At 61.1% G+C, this 24,245-nt stretch overlaps 1 protein-coding gene across 3 annotated transcripts in view; it reads left to right on the top strand.

Moving 5' to 3' along the window:
• Positions 1–21,817, top strand: part of SUSD4 (sushi domain containing 4) — a 90,399-nt gene extending 68,582 nt beyond the window's left edge. For all 3 annotated transcript variants that reach the window (XM_045797121.2, XM_045797112.2, XM_087859190.1), the window contains 4 exons: positions 16,657–16,848; positions 17,927–18,071; positions 19,833–20,209; positions 20,973–21,817. In XM_045797121.2, coding sequence (XP_045653077.1) covers positions 16,657–16,848; positions 17,927–18,071; positions 19,833–20,209; positions 20,973–21,001 — 743 coding nt within the window. In that variant the 3' untranslated portion in view covers positions 21,002–21,817. The remainder of the gene's footprint in view (positions 1–16,656; positions 16,849–17,926; positions 18,072–19,832; positions 20,210–20,972) is intronic.
• The last annotated feature ends 2,428 nt before the right edge of the window (positions 21,818–24,245 follow it).

Genomic DNA, 24,245 nt, shown 5'->3' with positions numbered 1-24,245 from the left:
AGGAAATGCTTCCAAAGTCATTTTGTGAGGCCCATAGTACCCTGATCCCCAAACCAGACAAGGACACCACAAGAAGAGAAAGTTACAGGCCAGTATCCGTGATGAATGTAGATGTAAAAATCCTCAACAGGATATTAGCAAACGGACACAGAGTCCAACAGACACAGGAGAAGAGGCTCAGCCTCACTCACCATCAGGAAAATAAAACCAAAACCACAGTGAGACCCGACCTCACACCCGTCAGAATGGCTAAAATCAACAGCACAGAGATACTAAGTGTTGGCGAGGATGCGGAGAAGGGGGGGGGGGCGTGGGTGGGAACGCAAGCTGGTGCGGCCACTCTGGACACCAGTATGGAGGCCCCTCAAAAAACCTGGAAATACATCTACCCTACGATCCAGTAGTCGCACTACTGGGCATTTGCCCAAAGCAAATGAAAACTGATGAGAAGGGACACACGCACCCCATGTTTATGGCAGCGTTGTCTACAACAGCCAAGCTACGGAAGCAGCCCGAGTGTCCGTCGGAGGGTGAACGGATAAAGAGGATGTGTTTGTGCGTACGCCGGACTGTTCCTGGGCCATCGGATGAGGAAGGAGAGCTTCCCGCTTGCGACGGCGTGGATGGGCCAGAGGGTACGCGAAGGAAAATGTCAGGCACAGACAAATTCCACATGATTTCACTTAAATGGGCACTCGAGAAAACAAAGCAAACACAGTCCAGACTCCTAGGTTCAGAGAGCATACTGGTGGTTGCCGGCGGGGGGTGGGGGGACTTGGGGAGGGGCTGGAGACATGCAGACGCCCAGGTGCGAAGTAAACACGGCAGGGACACACAGCCGGTGGTCCCGCGTGAACTCGGGGGCCGGGCTCACCGTGGTGGCCGTTTCGCGGTGTGTAGCTATCTGGTCACTACGTTGCACGTCTGATGTAACGTGCGTGTCAGACTCCGTGAAAGCAAGAAGGAGGTGGGCACGCAGGCGTCCGGGAAGGTGGGGGGCCTGGGGGTTCTTGTGCTTGCTTTTCCCAAATACGGATGAAATCGCCGCATTTGCCGTGACTTGGGCAGGGGCTCCCCTACGCAGACCTTTTCCACAGGCTTCCTCCCTGGAACAAGCAAGCCTGAGCTCGTCAGAAGCCGAACACCGGAGTCCTTTTTTACGTCCGACCGGTCCCACAGCTGAGGATGCCCGCAGTGGTTTCCCCCTTTAACCCGCCGTCTCAGACCTGATTACAGGGAACGCAGCTTTCGATTTCCTGAGAACCTGCCCATGCCCAGGGGCCCATGCAGCTCCGTGGCCTTCTTGAGAGAAAGCGCAAAAACAAGAAAGAGCCTGAAAAACCCTGTTAGGCCAAATAGGAAATCGCTGGAAACCCTTCCGATTTAGGATCAACACTGAAAGCCAGTGTGGACGTGGAGGGGTTCCCACGGCCCAGCCAAACCCGCACCCGGGGGGTCTGAGAGCACCCGGTGCGCCTTCCCCAGGCAGGAAGCACCTCGTGGCCGCGGGGGCGAACCCGTGAAGGGAGGAGATGTGCAGCAGGAAGTCAGGGCCGCCTCATGTGCGACCTGCCCCTCTGGGGGCCGCCCGAGGGCCCCTTGAGGGTCTGGGATACACTCAGGCCGTTCCAGCCCCCCTGTGCCTGCGTCGTTCCCATGTTACACGGGAAAACTTGGAGCACACGAAGGAGTTGTCTGGGATGCAGTCACATGTCACCCGCAAACCAGTCAGGACCGTCTCCTCGTGGGGCTGGAGCCCCTCCTGCCACCCCTGCCAGACCAGCCAGCCAGGGAGCGTCACTGGCGGTCCTCAGAAAGAAAGTGCAGAATCCTATGCCTTCTTAACTGGCAGCTCTCCTCCCACATTGGATTTCAAGTAGCTCAACAGAAATGCAGGACCGAGTCACCGCGGGATCGACCAGTGCCGAGTGTGGACCATCAGTCCCGGATTCGGAACGTGGGAAGCCTCAGACATCACCGGTGTGCCTTCCTCCCCGATCCCACACGCCGCGGCGCCTCCTTTGCGGAAATGAAGCAGTAGGGACAGAGCTGAGTGGCCGTGTCCCAGGCCTGGGGTGTGTGAGTCCCTGTGCCATCCACACCCCGGCCCGGGCGCCACCCCTCATGCGGGGTCCCCGCTACTCCGTGTCCTGTCCTTCCTCCCCTGCACTGTGCACCAGGGAGGACAGCCTCTGAGACTCAGCTTCCTGCGAGCAGCGCGGGGCTGGGGGCACTGCGTTTCCGCCCTGGCACCAGCGGGAGCTCGTGGAGCCCGGCGTCCTTTGGTTCAGTCCCCCAGCGGCCTCGGACGCCTGCGCTGTGCCCGGCACCGCGGAGCTGCCTTTACTGCTCGATGGCTCACCCTGACAAGTGTCGTGAGAAGCGCGGAGCCATCCGACAGAGCGGAAACAGGCTCCACCAGCGTCCACCCTTGCCCAAGGTCGCCGGCTCACAGGTGGTCCTGCCCACGCACCCCCTGAGCCCGCAGCTCCTCCAGGCACTTGGAGGACCCAGCGCCCCTGCTGGAAGTCAGGTCCAGGTTCTAACCCTTGCTCTGCGAGTCCCTTTCCTCAGATGCTAAGGGAAGGGGCTGGGAGGTTGGGTCCCCAGGCTCCTTCCTGGCCTCATGTTGTGTGACCCAGAATGCACTGCTCCAGGGAGGCTGCAAAGGGACGGGGTGCAAGGAGTGTCTCTTGGCACCAGGCACTTCACGCCACATCTTCATTTGGCCTCGAAACATCTCCAGGCCTCATTACGCCCTCTTCGCCGGGAGGACAGGCCCGGGAGCCTGCCGTGGAGCAACCAGGACTCGCTCCCCAGCGGAGCTCCTCCCTGGGGCTCTGTGCTAGCTTCTCTGTTCCACTGCTGTTCCTGGCACCATGGATCTCCATGACGGGGGATGTTTTGGAGGAGGGAGGATACATGCTGTGATTTGGCCCAAGTCCACGGCAGGGGATGATGCATGGCCCGAGTGTTCTTCCTCCCTCCCTCCTTCCTGGGAAGGCTCTGGCACGGGTGGGGACGCACTAAAGCCCGGGGTGGCGCTCCCCTCAGCTGGCGTCCTACCAGCAGGGACCCAGCCAGACCTCTGGCCAGCGGCTGGTCCCCGTGAGCCTCCCCTGGGCTCTCACGCTCCCTGCAGACTCACTCCTGATCCTGCCGCCCCTGCATTCAGTGTGAAATTGAATCAGAAGATGAAGGAAAGAGCAACGAGTGCCCTTTTTTTCTCTCTCTTCTCCCCAGCGTAGCAAAAGGGCTTCCGCTCAAAGGAAGACGGAGGGAGGGTTTCTGTTTCATCTGCTCGCCCGCCTGCACCCCCCTCTCGTCGTCTCCCCCGCTGTAAAAGGCTTCCACGGGGCCAGGTAAGGCTGGCTCGGCTCCGACCTCCGGCCCAGATGCCTGAGGCCCCGAGGCCCGGGAGCTCGGCAGGAAGCGCGGCCGGAGCAGGCTGTGTCCCCGCGCCCCCGCCCCAGCGCTCCCTGCTGCTCGTCCACACCCCGCGTTTCCACTCCAGATTTACTTGAAGGAAGAGCTTGCTGCGGGAAAGCGCGAGCGCCGTCTGCCTCCCGAGGACTCCGAGACCAGAGAGCGAGATCCCTTGCCGTCCCCATCCCCGTCCCTGTCCCTCGGCCGCCAGCCTGCCAGGGCGGGAGCAAATGGGTGGTGTAGAGCCCTAGGTCAGAGTCTGACGGCATTTTTAGGTCCTATTCTCAAACCCGAGAGAGACTTGTCAGTGCTCTGCGAAGAGAGACGTGGGCCCTGGCCTGGGAAGGAGGTGGCCTGGGCTCTCGCTTCTCGCACGCAGGGGACGTCGGCTCCGGAGCCCGTCAAGCAGTGGCGTGGGGACCGAGAACGTGCGCGGCCCCCGTGGCACGCACCGTCGCGCCTCGCTCTGTCCTCTGCCGGCATCGGAGACTTCCCGGGCCAGCGCTGTGATCCCAGCACGGCTTCAGGATGAGGAGGAAAAGCAGAACGACAAGGAGTCTCGCTGACTTGTTCGCCAGCAGCGGTCGGTCATCGTGATTCTGCGTCCACGTGCGGCTCCCGCACGACCCCCGCATGGCGGCAGGAGCGTAGCAGCTTGCGTGTGGCACCCGCCTTTTCCGGGGTCACTTTGCTTACGTTTTCCTTTTTCTTACAGTAAGTACTTTAGCCGCCAGAGCCCCTTGTCTTCCTCGTCACGCGTCTCTCTTTGCTCAAGAACCGACGGTGCCGTGGCATCAAGAAACCTCGTTATCCATTTCGCCTTCTGTACTGAATCCAGAAACACTGATCTTTTGTGCTCAGGCACCAAAAGGCCTTGTTCCGACTCCTCCAGGGGGACCGGGCCCCCAGGCTCCCCTGCAGCTCCTTTCCGTGGAGCCGCGTGGCCCCTCGCCCAGCAGCCCCGAGCTCCCGCACCCTCGCTCACCAGGTCCCCGCTCGCAGCCTGAGCTGCTGGCAGCCCTCGAGGCACCTTGCCTGCCTTCTAGCCTCGGTGGAAACACATGGCTGCTGACCCCCCAGCCTTCCCGGACTCTGAGAACTGGTTTCCCACCTTATTCGAATGAATTCAGAGGCACCGGCAAAGGTTAGCAAAACCATCCGAATCTTGGAGTGGCTTCTCCCACCCAATCAGGGAATGAGGGGACACCAAGGAGGACTCAACCCCAGAGATGGGGACCCACCCGGCCGCGGCCCTCCCTTTCTCGGCTCCCACCTGCAGGCAGCCCGGCCCAGGGGGTCTGAAGCCAGGCCCCTCACTCATGTCCTCATGGACAAGGTCTTAGATGCAGGGCTTGGGGCTCAGGGTGAATCCCTGGTCAGTGAGTACATCAGACACTGGAGACCCTCCCCGCTGGCGCTGAGGGTCCGACGAGGCCCTGTGCCGGGTGTTGCCAGGAGGGACCGGCTGCCAGCCTTTGGCAGCAAGGCCGCGCATCCACGGCGGGAATCCTGCTCGTAGGCGTCTCCTGGGGCTCATGGCTTCTGAACGGGTCTGAGTCCCACACCTTCCCGGGGACTCAGGCCCGGGTGGGCTCATGGCTGTCAGCAGGACGGTTCATGCTCTGCCTCATAGCCTCCTCTCATTTTGGAAAAGCTCGCAGACGTGGGAGCTGAGGTCTTTATGTTGTGTCGTTGCGATGTCCGGTCACTGAAAGGGGCGTGGGGCTCACAGCAGCAAAGCTGTGCCCCGGGTTTGAGCCACCAGCTCCTGCCGAGGGAGTGACGACCTCGTGCTCGGAAGTTAGATCCCAAGATAAATGTGAAAATCTCACTGTTTGTCCCTAAACTCCAGACTATCTCCCCGTTTGCTGCTCCAGGCAAAATTCCTTTCTTTCTTCTCTGCCAAGTCGGTGACTTGCATTTCATGGTAGTAAAGCCTCTTGCCGTTGGGTACAGCTCAGAAGGCCATCAGTCCCCGGGGCAGGCAGCGGCGGCCCCGGGAGCATCCGGGTAAGGAGGGGGGCTGCTTCCCTCGCTCTCCGTCACAGGTGGTTGCCGGAAGGCCCTGTCTTTCCCCCCAGTGATCAGACATTTGGTGGACAGGCAGATCGACACCTCCCACCTTTCGGCGTGGATCTTGGGGTCTCAAATCTTCATCGTTTCTATACAGCCTATCACCGTAATACCCGTGTTCCTAATCGTTTCCTCTTTTTGTGCAGGAAGAGGAATTTTTGTTGTTCTTGGTTTTGTTCTTGCAAAAAGATGGCGCCTGACTCTAAACTGCGCCCGGATTTGTAGAGTGACAACTCACCCTTCTCCCAGTGGCCACGGCGCACGTCCCGGCCGGTGCGTCTGACGGATGAGATCCTAACACGCTTTCCAGCACTTGTCTTCTGCACAGGGGAAGAGGCGTCAAGAAGGGGCAGTAGCTGGCATTTGAACAAAGAAGGCAGTTATATTCGAATCCGGGTTTTTAACCCGTCCCCAGCGCAGGCATCACAAGTGAACACCCGTGTGTGTTTTCATGTCGCGGATACCTTACTCCGAGGGGAGTCGTTTTGACTGGGGAAGTAAAGTAAATTTCTAGGAAGCACGGCGGCCCGGAATTCCATAGCCCGCCACGGCTGAGGAGCGTGAGGGGACCTCACTCCCCTCTGCTGGACATTTTCAGGACACGGGCCCTTTGTGTTGACTCTGGGTGACTCTGGCCTGTCCCCAGAGCACAGTGCTCCCCCACCAGGTTTCTGCCGGCACGGCCCAGGGAGGCCTGGAGGCCTGGGACTCCGTCTCCCTGGTGGCTCTGCTCCCCGCCCACTGCAGCCTGTCTCAGCCTGGCCACTGGGAGGCACACAGCTGGTTTACTTCCCTTTAAGGAAATCTTGGTGTCCCGCTGTTTTGGAAAGACACAGATGTGAGCCAGGAAACCCTCCTGGTCAGGCGGGCTGCTTCCCCAGGGACCTGGGGGCTTGGCCTCGGCTGCAGGCCAAGCACAGTTTGTGTTCCTCGCCCGGGGGCTCACCAAGCCCCGTGTACGGAGTAACTTACTTGGTGGGATCGTATGTCCTTGCCCTTCTGGGAACTGGAAATCTGGGAAGAGTCCACAAGGCGGTGTTCCCTTGGAGACACAGGGTGGGAGCCCTCCCTGCCTTGTCCAGCTCCCAGCATGGCTTCGGCATCCCTCACTCGTTCTCCCAGAGCTGCAGTCCCTGTCCTGGTGGCCGCGTGGCCATCTCTGCTCTGTGCGTCGTCCCCTCCTGCAGCGACACCAGTCACGGTGGAATGAGGGCTGCCACTCCTGCAGGAGGATCTCCCCATAACCTGATTTCATCCGCAGCACACCCAGTTTCCAAATGAGGTCATGCCCACAGGTGCCTGGAGTTAGAACTTTGGTGTATCTTTTTTAGGGACACAATTCAACCCGCAGCCCGTGCTCTCCCTTTGGCTTAGGAGGAAACATACCCTCTGTCTCCCCTTCACCTGTGGAAAGGTTATCTTTAAGGTGTCCCCAGCCCGTTGGCTGGCCTCCTCTGGACCCTGTACACAGCCCTGTCCTGGGCTAGCATGCCCTCGGGCCCAGCGCATGGCACCCTCCTGTACCCCCAGAGCCAGGGGGGGTTCCCCACCTCCTCTCCCTCTTTCCACTTCTGACCCACCCATGCACAGCCTACAGCCTGGCAGATGAAGAAATCACTGCTCGGACATCTGCCCTGGGGACCTTCCTGGGGCGCACTCGAGACCCCACGCAGGACTCGGGAAGGAGCCCAGCTCCGGGGAAGCCTCACTTAACGGTCAGATCCCAGCTTGGCTGTTTATTTGCTGGGTGACCTTGGGCAAGTGACCACACCCTGCTGAGCCTTGATTCCCTTATCTGTGCAAGTGAGGGCATGAGGCACGGCGGGGCGGTCGTGGGGATCAGGTGGGACGGTGCGCGTGCAACCCTCAGGGTGGGGGCCTGCGGAGCTGTGGTTGGAATTGCTGCTTGCATTTTATCTCTTGTCATGTGGCCAACGGTCACAGTAGCCGTCCAGCGCTCAGGTGTCCTTTCTCATTTGTAGAAATGCTGCAGGGCCCGTGTTCCTGTTCCTGTTTCAGGGGTGGTGGGCAGGCCAGCTCAGAGTGACGGGAGGTAGAACGTCGTGCGGCAGCCGGGTGTCCAGTCAGGATTTGAAGCCGGCGTGCAGCTGCTGTGGGCCGTCTCGGAGCCCCGGCGGTCATGCCCTCTCAGCCCCGCACGCTCTCTGCCGATGGCGCTCTGCTGACTGGGCTGCTGACCGGCTCCCCGTGTCCCCTCTCGCGCCCACAGCGTCCCAGCCAGCGCTTCCCAGGTTGGTGCCTGTGTCAGGAGCACATGACCCTTTTCGCAGAATGGCAGTTTGCTTGCTTGTTTTTCAGAACACTAGGACATACTGTATAAACCTTAGACGTGTCTTTGCCGGTGGAGGACGTGGCTATTTATTTTCCGCGTGTAATGTGGAGCCATGTCCACAGTGGGCGAGCCCACGGCGTGGTGCGAAGCGTGCCCGTCACTTCCACGCTTGCGAACTGTCCGAGCACTTACTTCTCACCTGCGAGGATTTCGGTAGCACGAATGAGAAGGCACCAGGGGTAGAGAAGTTTGAAGTTCAGAAAATTCAGGATGTGCATTTTGCCCTGGAAGGAGAGTTGGAACGTGGCCACGACACCCTGGCAGCATGAGCTCGGTCGGGGTCTGATGGTGGGAGGGCTTGCCGACGACACCCGCTCCGGGCGCTCCCGCGCCTGTGGGACACCCTCCCTGTCATCCTGCACCTCTGCTCTCCTCCCCTTCCAGGAGAGTAAGATGCCCCAGTTCCAGCAGGAATTCCCGCTGGAGGGGAATCCTCTTTTGGAGAAGGTTTGCAGACACGAGGAGGCTGACACACTGATGTCTTGTGTTTCATGTCTACCCTGCGGTGACTAAGGCCGTGCCCCACTTGGCTGTCGGCGCTCAGTCGCTGCCAGGGGGTAAGAGCAGTGTCGTCAGAACCCCAGAGCCGAGGCCGGCAGAGCAGCGCCCCCCCCCCTCCCGCCTCCCACGCTCCTCGCGGTGTCGCTGCGTCTCAGCCCCGGCCCGCCCCACACTCCTGCCACCCCGAAGCCGCACGCCTGTCCTCACGCCTCCTGGGTGGTGTGTTTCTTTGGGGACCCCCCCCTGCCGTGGCAGCTCCCTGACGCGGAGCAGACAGGAGCCCCCCCCCCCCCCGGGGGCCGCTGCTCAGTACTGATCTTCACCGATCTGTCGGCATGGCCCGAGCAGGCCGACGCCAGGCTCCCTGCAGCCTGGAGGAAAGCAGAGCCCCAGCCCTGTCGCCGTTCGCTTCCTCGGGTCCACACGTGTTTTGGCCTTCCGCGTTGTTACAGCAAAATGAAAGAGGAAAATATAACGTGCTGCGTAATGCCCATTGATTTTCTGTGAGCGGAAAGCGAAGTTTCAGGCATTGCCTTGGAAACAGCTAGGACTTTGGCCTGGAGGGGTTCTGTCTGGCTTCCTGGGATCATGACCCAGACACGGAGCGGACTGGGGACAGCTGGTGTGGTGGCGGTTCTCATTATCAGCAGCCCACCGGCCGCTGATGGCAGAGGCCTGGTGATGCTGTGCGTGTCCACAGCAGGGTCTGTGCCCCTGGCTCCTGCGGGAGCCGCTCCGACCACATGCTTGGGGCCTCGGGATGATTGGCACTCGCCCCCCCGAAGCTGCCAGCCTTCCCGCCGCAGCCCCACGCGGCCCCACACTCCCCAGCCCAGCGCAGGGTCTGGGGCCGCACTTTCCAGACCGTCGCACTCGCCGGGACTTCCGCCAGATGGCGCGGAGCTGATGCCTTTCTACAGGCTCCTGGCTGAGTCGCAAGCTGGTGGTCGGGCTGCAGCTGGAAAGCGCGGGTCTGGGGCAAGTGAAGACCCACGGCAGACACCACGGCCACCTCGTTCTCACACCGGCTCCGCTGGCTGTCAGGAGCCCGCCCCGGGGTGAGGTGGGGGGCTTCCCCTAGTGTCTGATGCAGCCGCTGAGGCCGTGCCCTCAAATCGGCCCTCCTGCATGCTAGACCCTCTCAGGACACTCCTCCCAACACCACTGGTGACCCTTCCTGCTCCGTGTGCGTCGTACGTTCACGTTCTCACGGAGAGAATCGGTGGTTTAGTTTCTGTTTTCTAACATGTTATAGACCGATAACCGTATAAGTCAATAGAAATGGGTTATAGAAAAAAAAAAGACAAAAACCGAATAGAAGTCCCACTTTAGATGATTAGATACAACAGTATTAAAAATTGTATTTTAATAGATAGAAATGGAAAACACTCTTGGATGTTGCTGCCAGGTCAACCTGAAGGTCGGATTGCGACAGCCGTTTCTCATTGGTTGCTTGTGTTGTGGACTAGACACACACGGTCCATGCGCCACCGATGGCCTGCGGGCCCGCGGGACGTGGCGGGACCAGCCGCAACCAGACTGCACCCTCTCTCACCCGGGCTCCGCGCACCGTTAGCGCCTTTCACCTGGGCTCCGCCACGCCAAGATCGGGATAGGCCTCGCTGACGGGCGGCTCCTCCCGCTCTCCCACTCTGCGACGGCGCCAGGGGAGGAGCTTCAGGCCTGCCTGGGACTGCGGGGGAGCAACGGGGAGACGAGCTGAGTCCCCAGCGAGGCTCAGGCAGTTTCCGTTTGCAGGAGCGACTCTAACCTGTAGACCCGGGGCTGGGCTGGAGACTCGGGTGGGGAACCGTGGCGTCAGAGTTCCGGAGAGGAGCAGAACAAGCAGCGTGCGTGTGCTACCGTGTGTGTGTACCCACGAGCGTGTTCATGTATGTGACCTACAGCACCCCAGTGTGTACCGTGTACGTACAGTCACTCCGCGTATATGGACGGTATATGTGGACTCCATCAGTGCATCCATGCCGCATGTGCATGCGTTTAATCCCTGTGCGTGTGTGTATACCATGTATGCATAACCCCCATGTATGTGTTCATGCCGTGTACATGACCCCAGTATGGGGTATGTGCTGCGTATACACATAATCATAGTGTCCGTGCGTTTGCACACACCGTGTGCACATCCGTGGTCACAGTGCATATACACATACTCTGTGTGTGTGTGTGAGATCACGGAGGCCGGGATGTCCCAGGATGCCCCGATGTGCCGTCTGCCAGCTGGAGGTCCCGGCGAGCCACTGCTGTGACTCGGCCCGAGTCTGGAGGCCTGAGCACCAGCGGCACCCGTGTCCGAGGACGCAGGAGAGGACGGATCCCCAGCTGTGCAGAGAGAGTGAATTCACCCCCTTAGCCTTTCTGTTCCGTTTGGGTCCTCACATGACCAGGATGCCCCCACGCTGAAGGGCCATCTCCTCACGCTGGGATTCAGCTGTGAATCTCTTCCAGAGACGCCCTCACAGACACAGCGCAAGTGAGGCTTTACCCGCTGTCCGGGCGTCCCCAGCCCGGGCATGGCGACTTGCAAATGTAAGCACCACAGGGTCCCTGCGACATCCACACGAGGGGCTGGGACCACGCGGACCTGCCCCCTGGTGGGCTCGGTCCACCACGGCCTGTCCCTCCGGTTCCTCGTCATGGGGCCCATGCGCCGTCTGGGGCTTTTCCATTTCTCGGGGGGCACAGCCACGGCCCTCTCCAGGGAAGCGAGCTGGCCTGGTGAGTGTGTGAGGGCCATACTGACGTTTGTTCAGCGGATGGGGAACCTTGCCCGGCCACAGAAATAGTCCCTCGGTTACTTACTTAGCCTCTGATTTCGGTGTAATTCCCAGGAGGGTGAGGACCAATGTCACGTCTAGTTTCAGTGGTTATCCAAAAATGTTGTGTTGAACAAATGAATTAAATGAGTGAAAGACCACAGTTAAGACGAAAGTGTGAAAAGCCCCTTTGTTCAGAAGATCTGCTGTGTGGGCTGTGGGGTGTGATTGGTCCCGTGTCTGCGTCCAAGTGGACGCCATGTGCTGACAACACAGAACAGGACAAGAGGTGAGAAATCACCGTTTCTACCTGGAGCCACAGCAGCCTTTCCTTGGGGCTTCACTTTGCCTCGAGCAGTGGGACTCGTGGGCCTTCCCCGACCTCAGACTGGTCCTGGGGCCTGGGTGCATGGAACACGGGAGAGAGGCCACGTGAGCGAGTGAAAATGCCGCAGCGACACAGCAGAGGGGAGACAGGCTGCGCTTCTGAGAACCTCCAGCACCCCAAATTCCACGCGGCACGGGCTGCCCGACCCTGGGGCCCTCCCGGCCATCCGCCCCGGGTCATGAGCACAGGAGAGGCCGGGGTCCTGCACAGAGCTAGAAGCCAGGTTTGGCTGGGGGGTGGCTCCGTGGCCCCGTCAGGACAGAGCGAGGCCGGCTGCCTGTCGCAGGGAAGCCCCAGCTTCGGAGGGGCTGGTGCACTGCACCTTCCAGAAGGATTGCCAAGGGCGAGGCGTGGCCTTCAGTCCGTCAGGTGCGCGAGCACCGCAGGCCCCGAGAGCAGGCGGCACCCGTGTCTGGGGAAGGCTCCTTGCAGGAGGGACGTTCTTGCCCAAGGACAGGGAGAAAACCCACCTCGGGGCACATCCCTCCCAAGGCAGTGGTCAGCAGGGTGGACGCTTCTTCCCCAGGCCCAAGGTGGCCCTGAGGAGTGGCGGAGGGAACCCCAGGCCTTGGGAATCGTTCTCCTCCCTCCACACCCCCGAGGAACTTCACCTTGTGATTGGCAGACAGACGGGCTGTTTGTACCTGACGCGAGCCCCTCGGCTGGCAGGGCTCACAAGGAGATGCTTGGCTTGTGGCCACCACCATCTCCGTCAGATGGCGAGGATGCCGTGAGAGGACCTCTCTTCCTGAGCTCGGCCCAGCCTGACTCACCTGCCCCTCCGGCCACCGGGCACCTCGCCCGTTGGGTGGACGGGGCTGGTCCTGGGGCAGAGCCGCAGGTGAGGGGAAGGGATGATTCTAGGGGCGCTGGGAACGTGGGGTGTTTGGGGTTGTTCCAGGGACGGGGAGGTGCTGCTGGTCGTTCTGGGCAAGCTGGAGATGCCAAACCCGGGGAGGGGCTTCCCGGGCTTAAACCCTCACGCTTGCTTTTTCTGGGCTCGTTGAGATGCTGTGTGATGTGCAGAAAGGAGTCTGATTTCTCCCAGCTCCTCAGGCCGCCCCGTAAAAGGGGCAGGTGAGGTCGCCTTCTCTCACAGGACCCAAGAGCACATTTCCAGGCTCTGAGCCTGGACGGCAGCCACTGCTGGGGCCACGCTGTGAGCTGTGCTCCCGTGAAGTCAGGTCGCTGGTCTGTCCGAGACCCATCAGCAGCCCTTTGAAAGGCCTGTCGAGGTTTTTCCGACCCGGACAAAAGGGTCTTCATATGTGTTTGTTTTATGCTTTTCTTCCGGAGGAGGAGCCAGATGTGTCCCCACCTTTATCCGCCGCGCCCACATCGGCAGCTCCGCATCTTATTTGAGGCTAACCCTGTCGTACCCCACTCTTGCCTTCCCCAGCCGCACGGTCTGTCTCTGTTGTAAAGGTCGTCCCTGGGCCACAGAGGGCGTTCGCATCACACTGCATTTGCAGCGGGAAGGCTGCTGCCGCGGGGGCCGCACCCGTTAGTGTCACTGCTGGAACCGTACTGGGAACCGAGCCTCCGTGTTTCATGCTCTCCTCAGAGCGAGTGTGACGTCGTCCAGGCCCCTTCACAGACACGTCCATAAAACGTGCACAGGCATTTGCGTTGTGTCCACATGGCAAAGGGGTTTTGATAAAACTGTTACCGTGCCTCAGTTTCCTCCCGTTAAAGAACAGGACCAGGTATGGGGCGCGAGGGTGTCCTCTGGGAGGGGCCGGCTGCTCCGGCTTTTTGGGAAGGCTGGTGCATGTCCGCTCATTCAGACTGTCACTTGCGAGCAGTGCTGGATGCGACAGGAGACGCACTGATTCAGAAGAAAGCCCTGCTCTCACACGGCTCACGGCCTCACGCACGCGGAGGCGAGGGAGGGCCTGGTTCGCACAAGGATTTGCTGTGAGTGGGTGGGAGGAGCCAGGAGGGGGGAAGGTGGGGGAGGACCGGAGGCTGGCAGGGCAGAGGGACACGGGGGAGCAGACCTTTGCCTCCTGTCTCCAGCCCCAAGTGGGGTGGGGTCCCCAAGCCCCTGCTCCCCTGCCCTAGCCTGGTGCATGAGAGACTAAGTGTGGCAAGCAGGACACTGTAGCCCTGTGGCCGGCAGGGATCCGTTGTCGAGCAGGGGACAGAGCGGTGACACGGGAACGGCAGGGTGGCTGCGTCTGGCAGAGTCTCAGGAGAAACCACCCGATGTCCAGACCTCAAGGCTCACAAGACCCTTGCCTGTAGCTAATAATTTCTGGAGTCATGAAAAACATGGAGGAAAATAGCATTCCAGAAGAGTGCCTCTGTTCTCGGCACCCACGGGCTTTCATGGGCATGGAGTCTCGGCAGGCAGATGCTCCAGCAGGAGCTCTGGGCCCCGCAGTTGCTCTTTGACTAACGGGGTTTCCAGGAACCTGTGGGTGAGCTGTGATGCTTGCCAAGGGCGTGAGGCCCCAGGTATGTGTGCCGTCTGTCTGCGCAGATGCGTCTGCCTGTCGGGGAAGGATGGAGTGGAGGGGCCCGCAGCTCACTAGGTTATAATTAATGCTTCCGTCATGTCTCGGTCTCTGACGGGACATGGGTCAGGGGGGTTCCCTGGCCACAAAGCTGATGGTCGTTCAGGTGCGATCATCAGAGACACTGCAAGGTGTAAAGGTAAAGATCTCTTCGGGGCGTGCGCGTCTGCCCCTGCAGCCGGCTGCCAGGCTCGGGACAGAAGCCTCTGCCGGGCGTGGCTTTCACATGGCCTCGGAGCAGATGTGGCCGTGACACGCGTCAGACCGTGTGCGTGCAGGGTTCCTGGCTGCCTCAGGGCCTGGAGGTACCCAGCCGGGCTGCTCTGGGCATGAGCTTCCGGCAGCTTCCGTGCTCCTCCCAATCCTCGCAGGCACCCGAGGAGTTAGGAATCATTCTCCTCGATACACGGATGGCGTAGCTAAAACCCCAAGAACTCACACGAGCCACCCAACACGCCGGAGCTCGTCAGCTCAGAGCTGTGATTTGCATGTAAGTCTGGGGACATCTGTAGCCCTTGCCCCTTGTGCCATGCTGCCTCCGTTTCCCCGCTGGATGGTTCATCAGTCTAGCCCGGTCATTCTGTAGCACATGATGGGACCCTGTACCTTGGGGTTAATAGAGTGATGGGTACGGTCCTGTGCCCTTGAGGCCAAGGCAGGGGAATGCTGCTGAGACCACAGCTCCCTGGGCCTTGGAAACACTCTGGTAGTTTCCAATCCTAGTGGCTCTGGGGCTTGCTCAGAGAGCCTGCTGGGAGAGGGTCCCACGGCCCCGTGTGCCTCTGACCACGGAAGGGGCCTTTTTCCTGGGTGCAGCACTGTGGGGGCTCTGGACTGTGGAGGGGAGACCTGGGCAGAGGTCACAGGCTGGCCTCGCCGCAGACATGGATACTCCCCACTGGGCCATCCACTGTCCCTCTGGGGTGCAGGGCATCGTTCAACAGGGAAGGCACTTCCCACGGGCTCCTCTGTCAGGTCTCTGCCACGCCTCTGTCAGGTCTCCGGACTGGCTGCTGCCTTGTCCTCTCCCTCCTCCTGGCCGGCCACCTTACCCACCAGGGATGCTTCAGGGGATCCTGGAGGTGGTGAGTCCCAGTGTGTGGAGCCCCAGAGTGTGGAGCTGGCAGTGTGCCAGAGATGGGACCCCTTGGGCAGCTCTGGGAAGGCGGCTGCCACCCCTCAGCCTCAAAGTTGGGGCTCAGTTCCTGACCCTGCCTGCTTGCACCTGATGCCACGCCACATTCATGGGGCACAGTGGGCCTGTGACCTCAGGCCCCAACCATGCCCTGCACAGCCCCAGGGGCAGCCTCTCCCACGTCCCTGCCAGGCTGGCTTCCCCCTCCCCTGTCTAGACAGAGCCTGTAGGCTGGGCAGGTGGGGAAGTCAGTGTGGTGCCCCCACTCCTCTGTCCTGGGGCGTCCCGGGTGGTACTGGAGTCTCCCCGGCTCTGGCTCCTATAGGACACACCTGCCCGCTTCCAGCTTCTGCTGGGGACCCAGCAACAGAGCTGCTGTGTGTGCTTGCACAGCAGTGGGGCCTGCTGCTGCCGCTCTCCGTCAGCACGCCAACGGTACCTGCACCAACGTCCCTCTCTCTAGGCTCCCGGGTCCTGGCTATCCCTGGCTGCCCACTCACACTACGTCAGAACAGCCCCTCAACCCTCCCTTTTTACAGGTGAGGACATTGAGGCTCAGAGGTGAGAAGCAGCTTGTTTGGGGTTGCTCAGCTAGCCAGGCGTTGGGCCAGAGCTCAGGCCAAGGCCCCTGAGCTTCCGCTCCCCCAGCTCTGCAAAGAGCCCACGAGATCTCACTGCCCATTGTTTGCAGGGTTGGGGGAGAGGCTGTAGGGGCCTCCAGATGGCTCTGTGCGGGCGGGCCCATCTTGCTAGTGGGCTCTGGGGGCTCCCTACACATGTGGCCTGCGCGTGGGGGCTTCCACAGGTATGGACGTAAAGCAGGCCATGCTAGAGTCTGTGCTCTGTCTCCTGGGGATGTTCACGCAGACTGGTGGTTCCGAGTCCTGGGAGGAAACTGAAAACGTTTCTTTTCCCCTAAAATTGAAAAATATTAAGAATCAGAAAAACTGTAAATCATGGAGGGTAGAATAAGCTTCCACGATCCCGGGAAGAACTTCAAGGCCGGGAGAGGTGACGTGACCTGCATGAGGTCACACTGTGTGCAGTGGCCGAACCACAGGGCACGTGGGTATCAGGATGCGGACACCCAGGGATGCAGACAGCCCCAGACGACTGCCACAGCACGGAAGCAGGCTTGGGCTAGGGGTTCCCGTCAGTAAGGATTTCCTCCATAAACATCCTAATTTTATTAACCTGGTTGTCGGGCAGGTAACGGTGTACGTCATTAACACAGTCGCTTACGCCATCTATGACGCGGGCACGCGCTCTGCCGCGCAAGACGAACCTCCGCTTTACGAGGTAGTGGGCAGCGCTGTGTGGCGGCCGCAGCTGCTCGGCAGGTGTAGCGGGCTCCTGGTGACCCCGCGGGGAACAGGTCGCAGGTCTGGTGGCGCACGTACAGACGCCCCTTCCCGCCGGACCTGTGTTCTGACGGGCCCCACGGGCGGGCACGCGGTGCTGACGGCGCTCTTCTCCCGCCGCTCCAGTGTGCCCGCTGCCTCCGACGGTGAGTCACGGCGATTTCATCTGCCACCCGCGGCCTTGCGAGCGCTACAACCACGGGACCGTGGTGGAGTTTTACTGCGATCCCGGCTACAGCCTCACCAGTGATTACAAGTACATCACCTGCCAGTACGGGGAGTGGTTTCCCTCCTACCAGGTCTCCTGCATCAAGTCAGGTGAGCGTGGACGGCCCGGGGCTGCACCGCACACAGTGGCCGCCAGCCGCGTCCCTGCCCCCCATGCAAGGCTCAGGGCCATGGTGCAGGGACTCATCGTTGTGAGACCCTGTCACACGGTCAGGAGAGCTGAGCTCTGGTCCCTGGGGCAGAAAGGACGGCGGCCTCTGTCTGCCCCCAGCCTGTCCCTCCCACTGGCAGGGACCTCAGCCCACGGGTGTGACCCAAACCCAGCCATTGTCTCCCGTGTGAGGACATGTGTCAGAACACAGAGGATGGCATCCCACGGAACACCTCTCATTAACGCATACACCAGTTGCAAACGTGGGTGCTCCTCGGTTCATAACAGATGACTAGCAGAGCAGCCTTCCCGCTGGCCCCGGGAGCCCAGGGCAGTGAGCACGGGGTGCAGACCAGGGCGCCAGCACCCACCCACCCACCGTCTCCCACACACCCGGCCCTGCCTGCTCGCCCCGGCGTTTCCTGCCCGAGCAGTAGCTCCTGGCCCCTGTACGTGGGGGCAGCGCTTAGTGACGTGGGGCCTCTGGAGGCCCTCGGACGGCAATGGGAGCCCGAGCAGGATGCCTGCGGAGGTGGTGGAAGCAAGGGAGGACGGTGGGGGGGGTGTGGCAGACAGGGTGGCCTGGGCCCCAGGGATGGGAATCACTCTGGAAGGCTGTCGGCTGCCCCTCCTGGCAGGTGTGCTCACGGCCAGAGACGGTGGGAGCAAGGGCCACGGAGTGCTCACCGCTTTACCCCTCTGTCCCTTTGTTCAACCCAGCCCACAAGCCAGCCACCTCTCCACCCCCCCGGCCCGGGCACACTTCGAGCACAGCTTCCCCTGGGGAGACGGACCCCCGTTCTCTGCCGGAGAAGCACGGGTGTTTCCAGCTGGGCACTAGCTCTCAGCCCCATGGGGAGCGTGCCCCTGCTGGTCTGCCGGCAGCCTTGCAGAGGCCATGCTGCAGACGGGGTGCAGGGTCCGGGTGTGGGGAGCCCCCCCGAGGCACCCAGCAAGTGGACAGAGGGCCATCCCAGTCTGGAAGCCTCACGCGCTGCTCTGTTCTCTCCCCGGCAGAGCAAACGTGGCCCAGCACCCACGAGACCCTCCTGACCACGTGGAAGATCGTGGCATTCACGGCGACCAGCGTGCTGCTGGTGCTGCTGCTGGTCATCCTGGCCAGGATGTTCCAGACCAAGTTCAAGGCCCACTTTCCCACCAGGTGAGTGCTGGGGTCCGACGCCACGGGTGGGTGCTGAGAGCAGAGTCGGGGGTCAGGCGGGGCTGATGAGGGAGAGAAGGGAGCACGCTCCTGGGGCGCTCTGGGGCATCAGGGGTCAGAGCGCGTGCTAGACAGGGCTCTCCTCCCTCTCCCCCCCTCCTGTGAGCCCCAGGCGCTGTGGGGTGTGGAGAAGTGCTACACAGAGTCGGGGCTGCCGCTATGCGCAGGGCCCCCTAGGGCTCCATTCCCACCACCCCCATGTGCACGTGGCCCACAGGGAGGATAAGAAATTCACGGAATTAGGAGATACGGCGAAGGCATGTGACGCAGCAGGGGTTCAAGCACAGTTTGCCTGGAAGTCTCTGGGAGGAGACAGGGTTCTAGATGAGGCATGGGGGAGGGGGCAGGACCCACTCGTCTTCCCCTCACCGGTGCACAGAGAGGCTCAGGGCTGATGCCTCCGTCCTCCCTGCGGTCACCACGGAAGAGAAGCTCGTCCAGAAGCAGGTACACCAGCTCCTCTGCCCCAACAGAGCCCCCGTGGCGGCTGCTGGCCGGCCACGTTCCCGGGAAGAGGCGTGCTGGGAGAACCAGCGATGAGTGTGTGACCATCTGGAGGTGGAGGACAGGGCCCTGGCCAGGTCTCCCCGACACCAGCCGCCTCCAGCCACCTCACTCCATGGAGCCCCAAGCGTCTTCGGGCTCCCGTGCCCATGCTGGCCTCCTCTTGGGGACCTCGCGCTTCCAGACCCTCAACGCGGCGTGCTGGCAGCAGGGGCTCCAAAGCCCAAGGAAATGCCATGTCTGGACACGGCGTTGGGGGAAGGGCAGCACCAGGCCCAAGTCTGCAGATGTTTGGGGAGCAATTCCAGAGAGGCAGGAGGAAGGAACAAGGCCCATGCCCCCAGGAGGCAGGGCAGGGACGAAGGGCGAGCTCCCTGTGAACCTTCAAGAGGCTGCTGGTTCTCATCTGCGTGCCCTGGACAAGCCAGCTCTCTCCCTCCCGGGGAGCACCCTGTCCGTGGCCCTGCCGTGGTGCTCAGCCCGCACATGCGCTGAGTGGCTCTCCAGCGTCCACACCAATGTGGCCTGAGCAAGAGTCCACCCTGGGCTTGCCTGGAAGAATATGGTCTTCTATCTGGACAGCTGAGCGCAGTTTCCCAGAACAACTAGAGAATAATCAACACAAGTGCTCGAGTGCTAAAAACTCACATGGAAGAGTCTGGGGATCGCTTTAAAGATCCCTTGTTTTGCAGGTGCCCTAAAGCCCGCCTCCTAAGTGTAAGTGCAGAAATGGCTGCTCGGGCTGTTTCCAAGTGCCCTGATGCGCCAGAAGTCACGATATGTGGGTGAGCCCCTCTCTGTGACCCCTGGGCCGCCTTCAGACGCTGTAATTACTCACAACGGAACATGGGCCCTGATCACTAAGCCGTACTGGTGAGGACAGAGACAGCAGGATGGAAGCTTCCGGCATGTTGGCAGGCTCTGCGAGGGGTCCTGCGGGGGCCCAGTGGACGGGGGCCAGAGATGGGAAGGAGGAAGCCTGAGGGGGGCACGGGGTCCAAGACAGAGGAGCACGCCGAGGGCAGAGCATGGCCGTGGTGCTCAGCGCTGGCAGCCAGAGGAGGCCCGGGAAGGAGCCTGGTCCTCCCGCAGAAGCTCCATGCGGGCTCTTCAGCGGAGGGCTGCACGGGGTCACTGGTGGCCTCAGTCCGGGGGGACATGCAGTCTGACCGGTAGACACTGCTTTCCTTCGCACAGGGGGCCACCTCGGAGTTCCAGCAGCGACCCGGACTTCGTGGTGGTGGATGGTGTGCCTGTCATGCTTCCATCCTACGATGAGGCTGTGAGCGGCGGCGTGAGGGTGTCAGGCCCCGGGTACCTGGCCTCCGTGGGCCAGGGCTGCCCCTTGCCTGTGGACGACCAGAGCCCCCCAGCATACCCCGGCTCAGGGGACACGGACATGGCCTCAGGGGGGCCAGAGCGCTGTGACGGTGGCTCAGGCTCTTCCGAGCTGCTCCAGAGCCTGTATTCACCTTCCTTGTGCCTGGGGGGCTCACGCTCCGACAGCACTGACACAGGGGCCGGCACGGCGGGAGAGGCGGCGTCCACCAGCCCGGGCATCGACATCGCAGATGGTGAGTGTTTGCCCCGTGCCTGGCACCTGGCTCTTCTGTGGCCTGAACTCTTGCGGCTCTCCTTGCGTGTGAGGCCTTGGGCAAGGCTGTCACGTCCCTGCGATGAGCCCGCAGCTGAGATTTCAGGAGGCACCACGCCGTCCAGAGCGGGAGGGCTGCGCAGGCCCGTGCTTGGTTTCGTAGCCTCCATGGGCACCAGGATGCTTCCTTCCCCGTCCCTGCTTTAGAGGGGACTTTGGAGGCACTGAGAGACAGGGTCACCGTGCACACGAGGAGACAGACGCACGCGGTCAGGCGGCCCTGGAGAAGCTGTGTGCACGTGGGGCACTCTCAGCAGGCGTGAAATCACAGGCACGTGGGCCTGGACGCTTGCAGCTCACAGGTCAAAGGAGAGACCAGGGTGCTTCCCCAGAGAGGCTCACAGCGCCCCATGCACGTGGGAGCGCCAGTCTTAGCGGTGGCCACAGTCGCCCAGAGCCCGGCCTCCTTCCTGCATGCCCGCTGCCTCCGTGTCCCTGAATCCTGCCCTTTGTCTGGCTTGAGCCCGAGGACACGTGGTTAAAGTCTTAACGTTTTATTTTTCATGAACTTGGTGCAAAATTTTCCAGCAAAGAGATGTCATATGGAGACATGGTTTATGTGATTATTAACTGGTATGTGGAACTTAACATTTTCTTCTGACACCAGGAATTATAGATATTTTAATAAAGCTTTTAATCCCTGATGCTTGCGGCTAAGTTAGTAACTATCTCTCCTTTCACAGAGATCCCTTTAATGGAAGAAGACCCATGACCAGCAAAGCCACGAAGATTCTCCTGCCCCTGCGGGGCTGGGAACCGCGCCCCTCGGCGTGAGGCCCCAGAGGGACAGAGCGTGGGGGGTTTCTAGCTTACCTACACAGGGACCGTGACTCGCATCCTGCATCTTGGGCTCGACTCTGCGGCTGGCAGCGGTTTGCACCACACGTGCAGGGAACAGGGACGAGGGGGCCTGGGCGCTCCTTGTGAAGGGGTCCAGCGCATCCTTGCCGCAGAGTGGGGCGGCTCCACACGTGTCCTGCTGAACCCCGTGTCCCGTGACTTGTGCTGCGGGCACTGCCTGCTGCCTCTGCAAGCATGCCCCCCACCGATTCGCCCTGCGGTCTGCTCCACGCAACGTGGCCGCCGTGTGGAAGGCTCCCGGGTGCGTGGGGGCCGTCTCCTTGATCCAGACACGGTACTCAATGCGGGAGAGAGGAAAGGAAGGACACGGGCAGACTCTGCTCCCTGGAAGTTGGTTCACAAGTGCAGTTGATGAGCTCTGAGCCATCCTTTGGAGAAACACAGTGGTTTTTTGTGTCACGGGCTGGCACACGGATTGTGCTCCAGGTAAGTCTCGTGACTTTGCGGATGGTCGAATGTGCTCGGGCGCATCTCCTGGTGGACAGAGTCACAAGGTAACGTTCTGTTTGGCATTTTAAGGTGTCCCTTGACCATGTGTCTCGCGAGTCCCCCATCACCTGTAACGATGTTGCCCCCACTCCCAGAATGCAGCCATACGTTTATTTTGCAAAACAGAAATCGTTTCTGTAAACACTCTCCTCCAAATAAAGTATGAGGCTGGATTTTCTTCTTTGTTTTGTCCGCTGAGCGCACAGGCCGGCCTCCAGGCCCAGACGGCTCTCCGGCTCTCCCCTCCAGCCGCTCCTACCGTGAGGGCCCCCCGGGTGCTGTTCCTAAGAAAATGATTGACAAAAATGTTTCCCAAGTCCTGAAGTGTCTCCTCAAACACATGTCGATCTGTGGATTTCTTTCCTCCTCTGGGCTTTAGGCAAATATAAACAAAACTCTGATCCATAAAATTGATAGAGCGCGAGAGGCTTGGTCAAATCCTGTTTTATCCTGACACAGACTGATTAAAAATTAAAACCAAAACGACAGTTTGAAGCGTGGCTTTAACTGTGGAGTCGGGCAGGTAGACAAGGGGCAGTGACCGCCGTGAATGGGGCCTGAAGGCGGCAGCTGCGAGGTGCCCACCAAGCTGGCCTGGGCAGCGGCTCCGCGGCAGCAAGGGCCCCAGGCATGAGGAGCAGTGTTCAGTCCTGAGAACTCAGGCAGGACACCGCATCACAAGCCGCATGGAAGGAGCCGGTTTTCATAAGTGTTTGTGCTTAAATGGCACCTGGCCTGCCAGGAGTCAGGGCGTGGGCGGCTGGGGGGGGGGGGGGCGTCCAGGGTCCACAGTGGGCGGCCTCCTCCAGGCAGCCGCCCCAGGAGCCAGGCCTTGCCCACGCCTGCGCCTGTCCTCCCTCCCGGGCCCCTGAGTGGACAGCATGGCTTAGAGAGCAGCAGGCAGGCCTCTCACTTTCTGGAAGTGGGCAGGTGGGAAGGGGCGTCTGGCCTCGCCTCCTTCCGGGAACTGTTCTCCTCCCCAACTAGAGAGCAGCCCCCCCTTCCCCATGAGCCGAGCACAGAGATGCCGCTCCATCCCGTGCACCTGGAGACAGGCAGCGAGGTGCCACACACGTCCAGGTGTCCGTGGCAACAGTGTTGGAAGCATAGCGGCCCTGTGGAAGGAAGTGCCTGCTTCTGGGCCTCAGAGTCTAAGGGCATCACCTGGACCCCTCAGTCCCTTTAGCTTCTGGCCGCAGTCTCGCCCACAAACGCTGCTTGCCATGACTTTCCATCCTCGTGAGGTGTGGCAGGAGAGAACACTCGTGACATCCCCACATGTCCTGGTCCTGGCTTCATGTGAAAGTTCTGCAAGGCCCTCTGACTCTGATGTCGGGGACCCATCGGCAGTCAGGCCCGTGTCCTGGGGCCGGGGAGAGTGCCATCCCCAGCTCCATGCTTCTGCCCCGGGTGGGGAGGTGCCTGCGGCCAGAGCCCACAGCCTAGGACCCGGACTGCCCTGTGAAGTCTGCCCGAGGCGTCCGCTGTCTCCGATGCAGAAGTGAGAGCCAGGCTCCCCTCGGCCTTCCCTGCCGGCCTGTGGCGAGGACAGTGAACGCCGGGCACGCACCCAGCACCCAGCAGGCATTGGTGAACCGTGGCTGTTCTCCCCTTGTCGCCAAGCGTGGGTGAGGCCGTCATGGGTCATTTCCAGGCACCTTTCACCTGCCTGGGTCCCTGCGGCCCCTGAGCTTGCTTGCAGGTGTCCTGTGCTGGGGGCTACCCCCAGCGGATGGGCAGGAAGGTGGGACGCCTATTCCCCTGGACCCTACCCCCAGGACCCCTCCCTGACTTCCGTAACTGAGCCTTCCATGCAGGGGGGAGTGTCTGATCCTCTGAATGCTCCGGAAGCTTCCGCTCAGGGAAGGCAGGACATCCTCGGGAATTTCCCTGGGGACTCCGAAGGAGCCAGATCACCTCCACAGGCAGCCCTGTAGATTAACACTAACCTGTTCGCTAATTTTACAGTCTGTCTTGGATTGAAGAGATAAAAATTAATGCCCATCCATTTCCAAGGTGATAAAGGCACAAGCCCACAGTAAAGACGCCTGGTCTAGCAGGCAGAACAGGGCCCAGGAGAGCAGTCGACAGGGAGGGCGGGTCCCGAAATCATAAAACTTAATGCAGAGTGTGTGGCGTCCATGCAGGCAGCGTACCGTCTCCACGCTGGGCTAGCAATCGGTCCCTGGGTACCTGCAATGCACAATTCCGTGTGGCCCAGCCACCTGCCCTGCTTTGAGGCACATCGATGCATCCAGAGCCCATGGCAACGCTGGTCCCTGGTCCTCCGAGGCCTGACTCAGCACGGAGTTCCCACGTCCACTGGCCACACACCTGCCCTCTCCATTCTGGTCAAGTGCTCCCTCCCACGGTTCCTGTGGACCCCTGACGTGGGCGCAGTGATGTCAGCCTCGGGCTCCTGGGGGCCTGGCGGGTACTGGGCTGTGCGTGTCCTGGCTGGGCTCTCCGCCCAGTCCCTTACAGAATCCACGCCAGGCAAGACCACAGCGTTCGGCCTCACACCCTTCACTAAGGTGAGGCTGTGAACGGCCCCGGCCTCCATTTCTTCTCTGGCTTCAACACTGTGATGACATGGGCCGTGGAGC

The sequence above is a fragment of the Ursus americanus genome, chromosome 2, assembly GCF_024610735.1.
Source record: "Ursus americanus isolate L20-20 chromosome 2, mUrsAme1.1.p, whole genome shotgun sequence".
Taxonomy (NCBI): domain Eukaryota; kingdom Metazoa; phylum Chordata; class Mammalia; order Carnivora; family Ursidae; genus Ursus; species Ursus americanus.
This window is presented reverse-complemented; position numbering and strand designations above follow the sequence as displayed.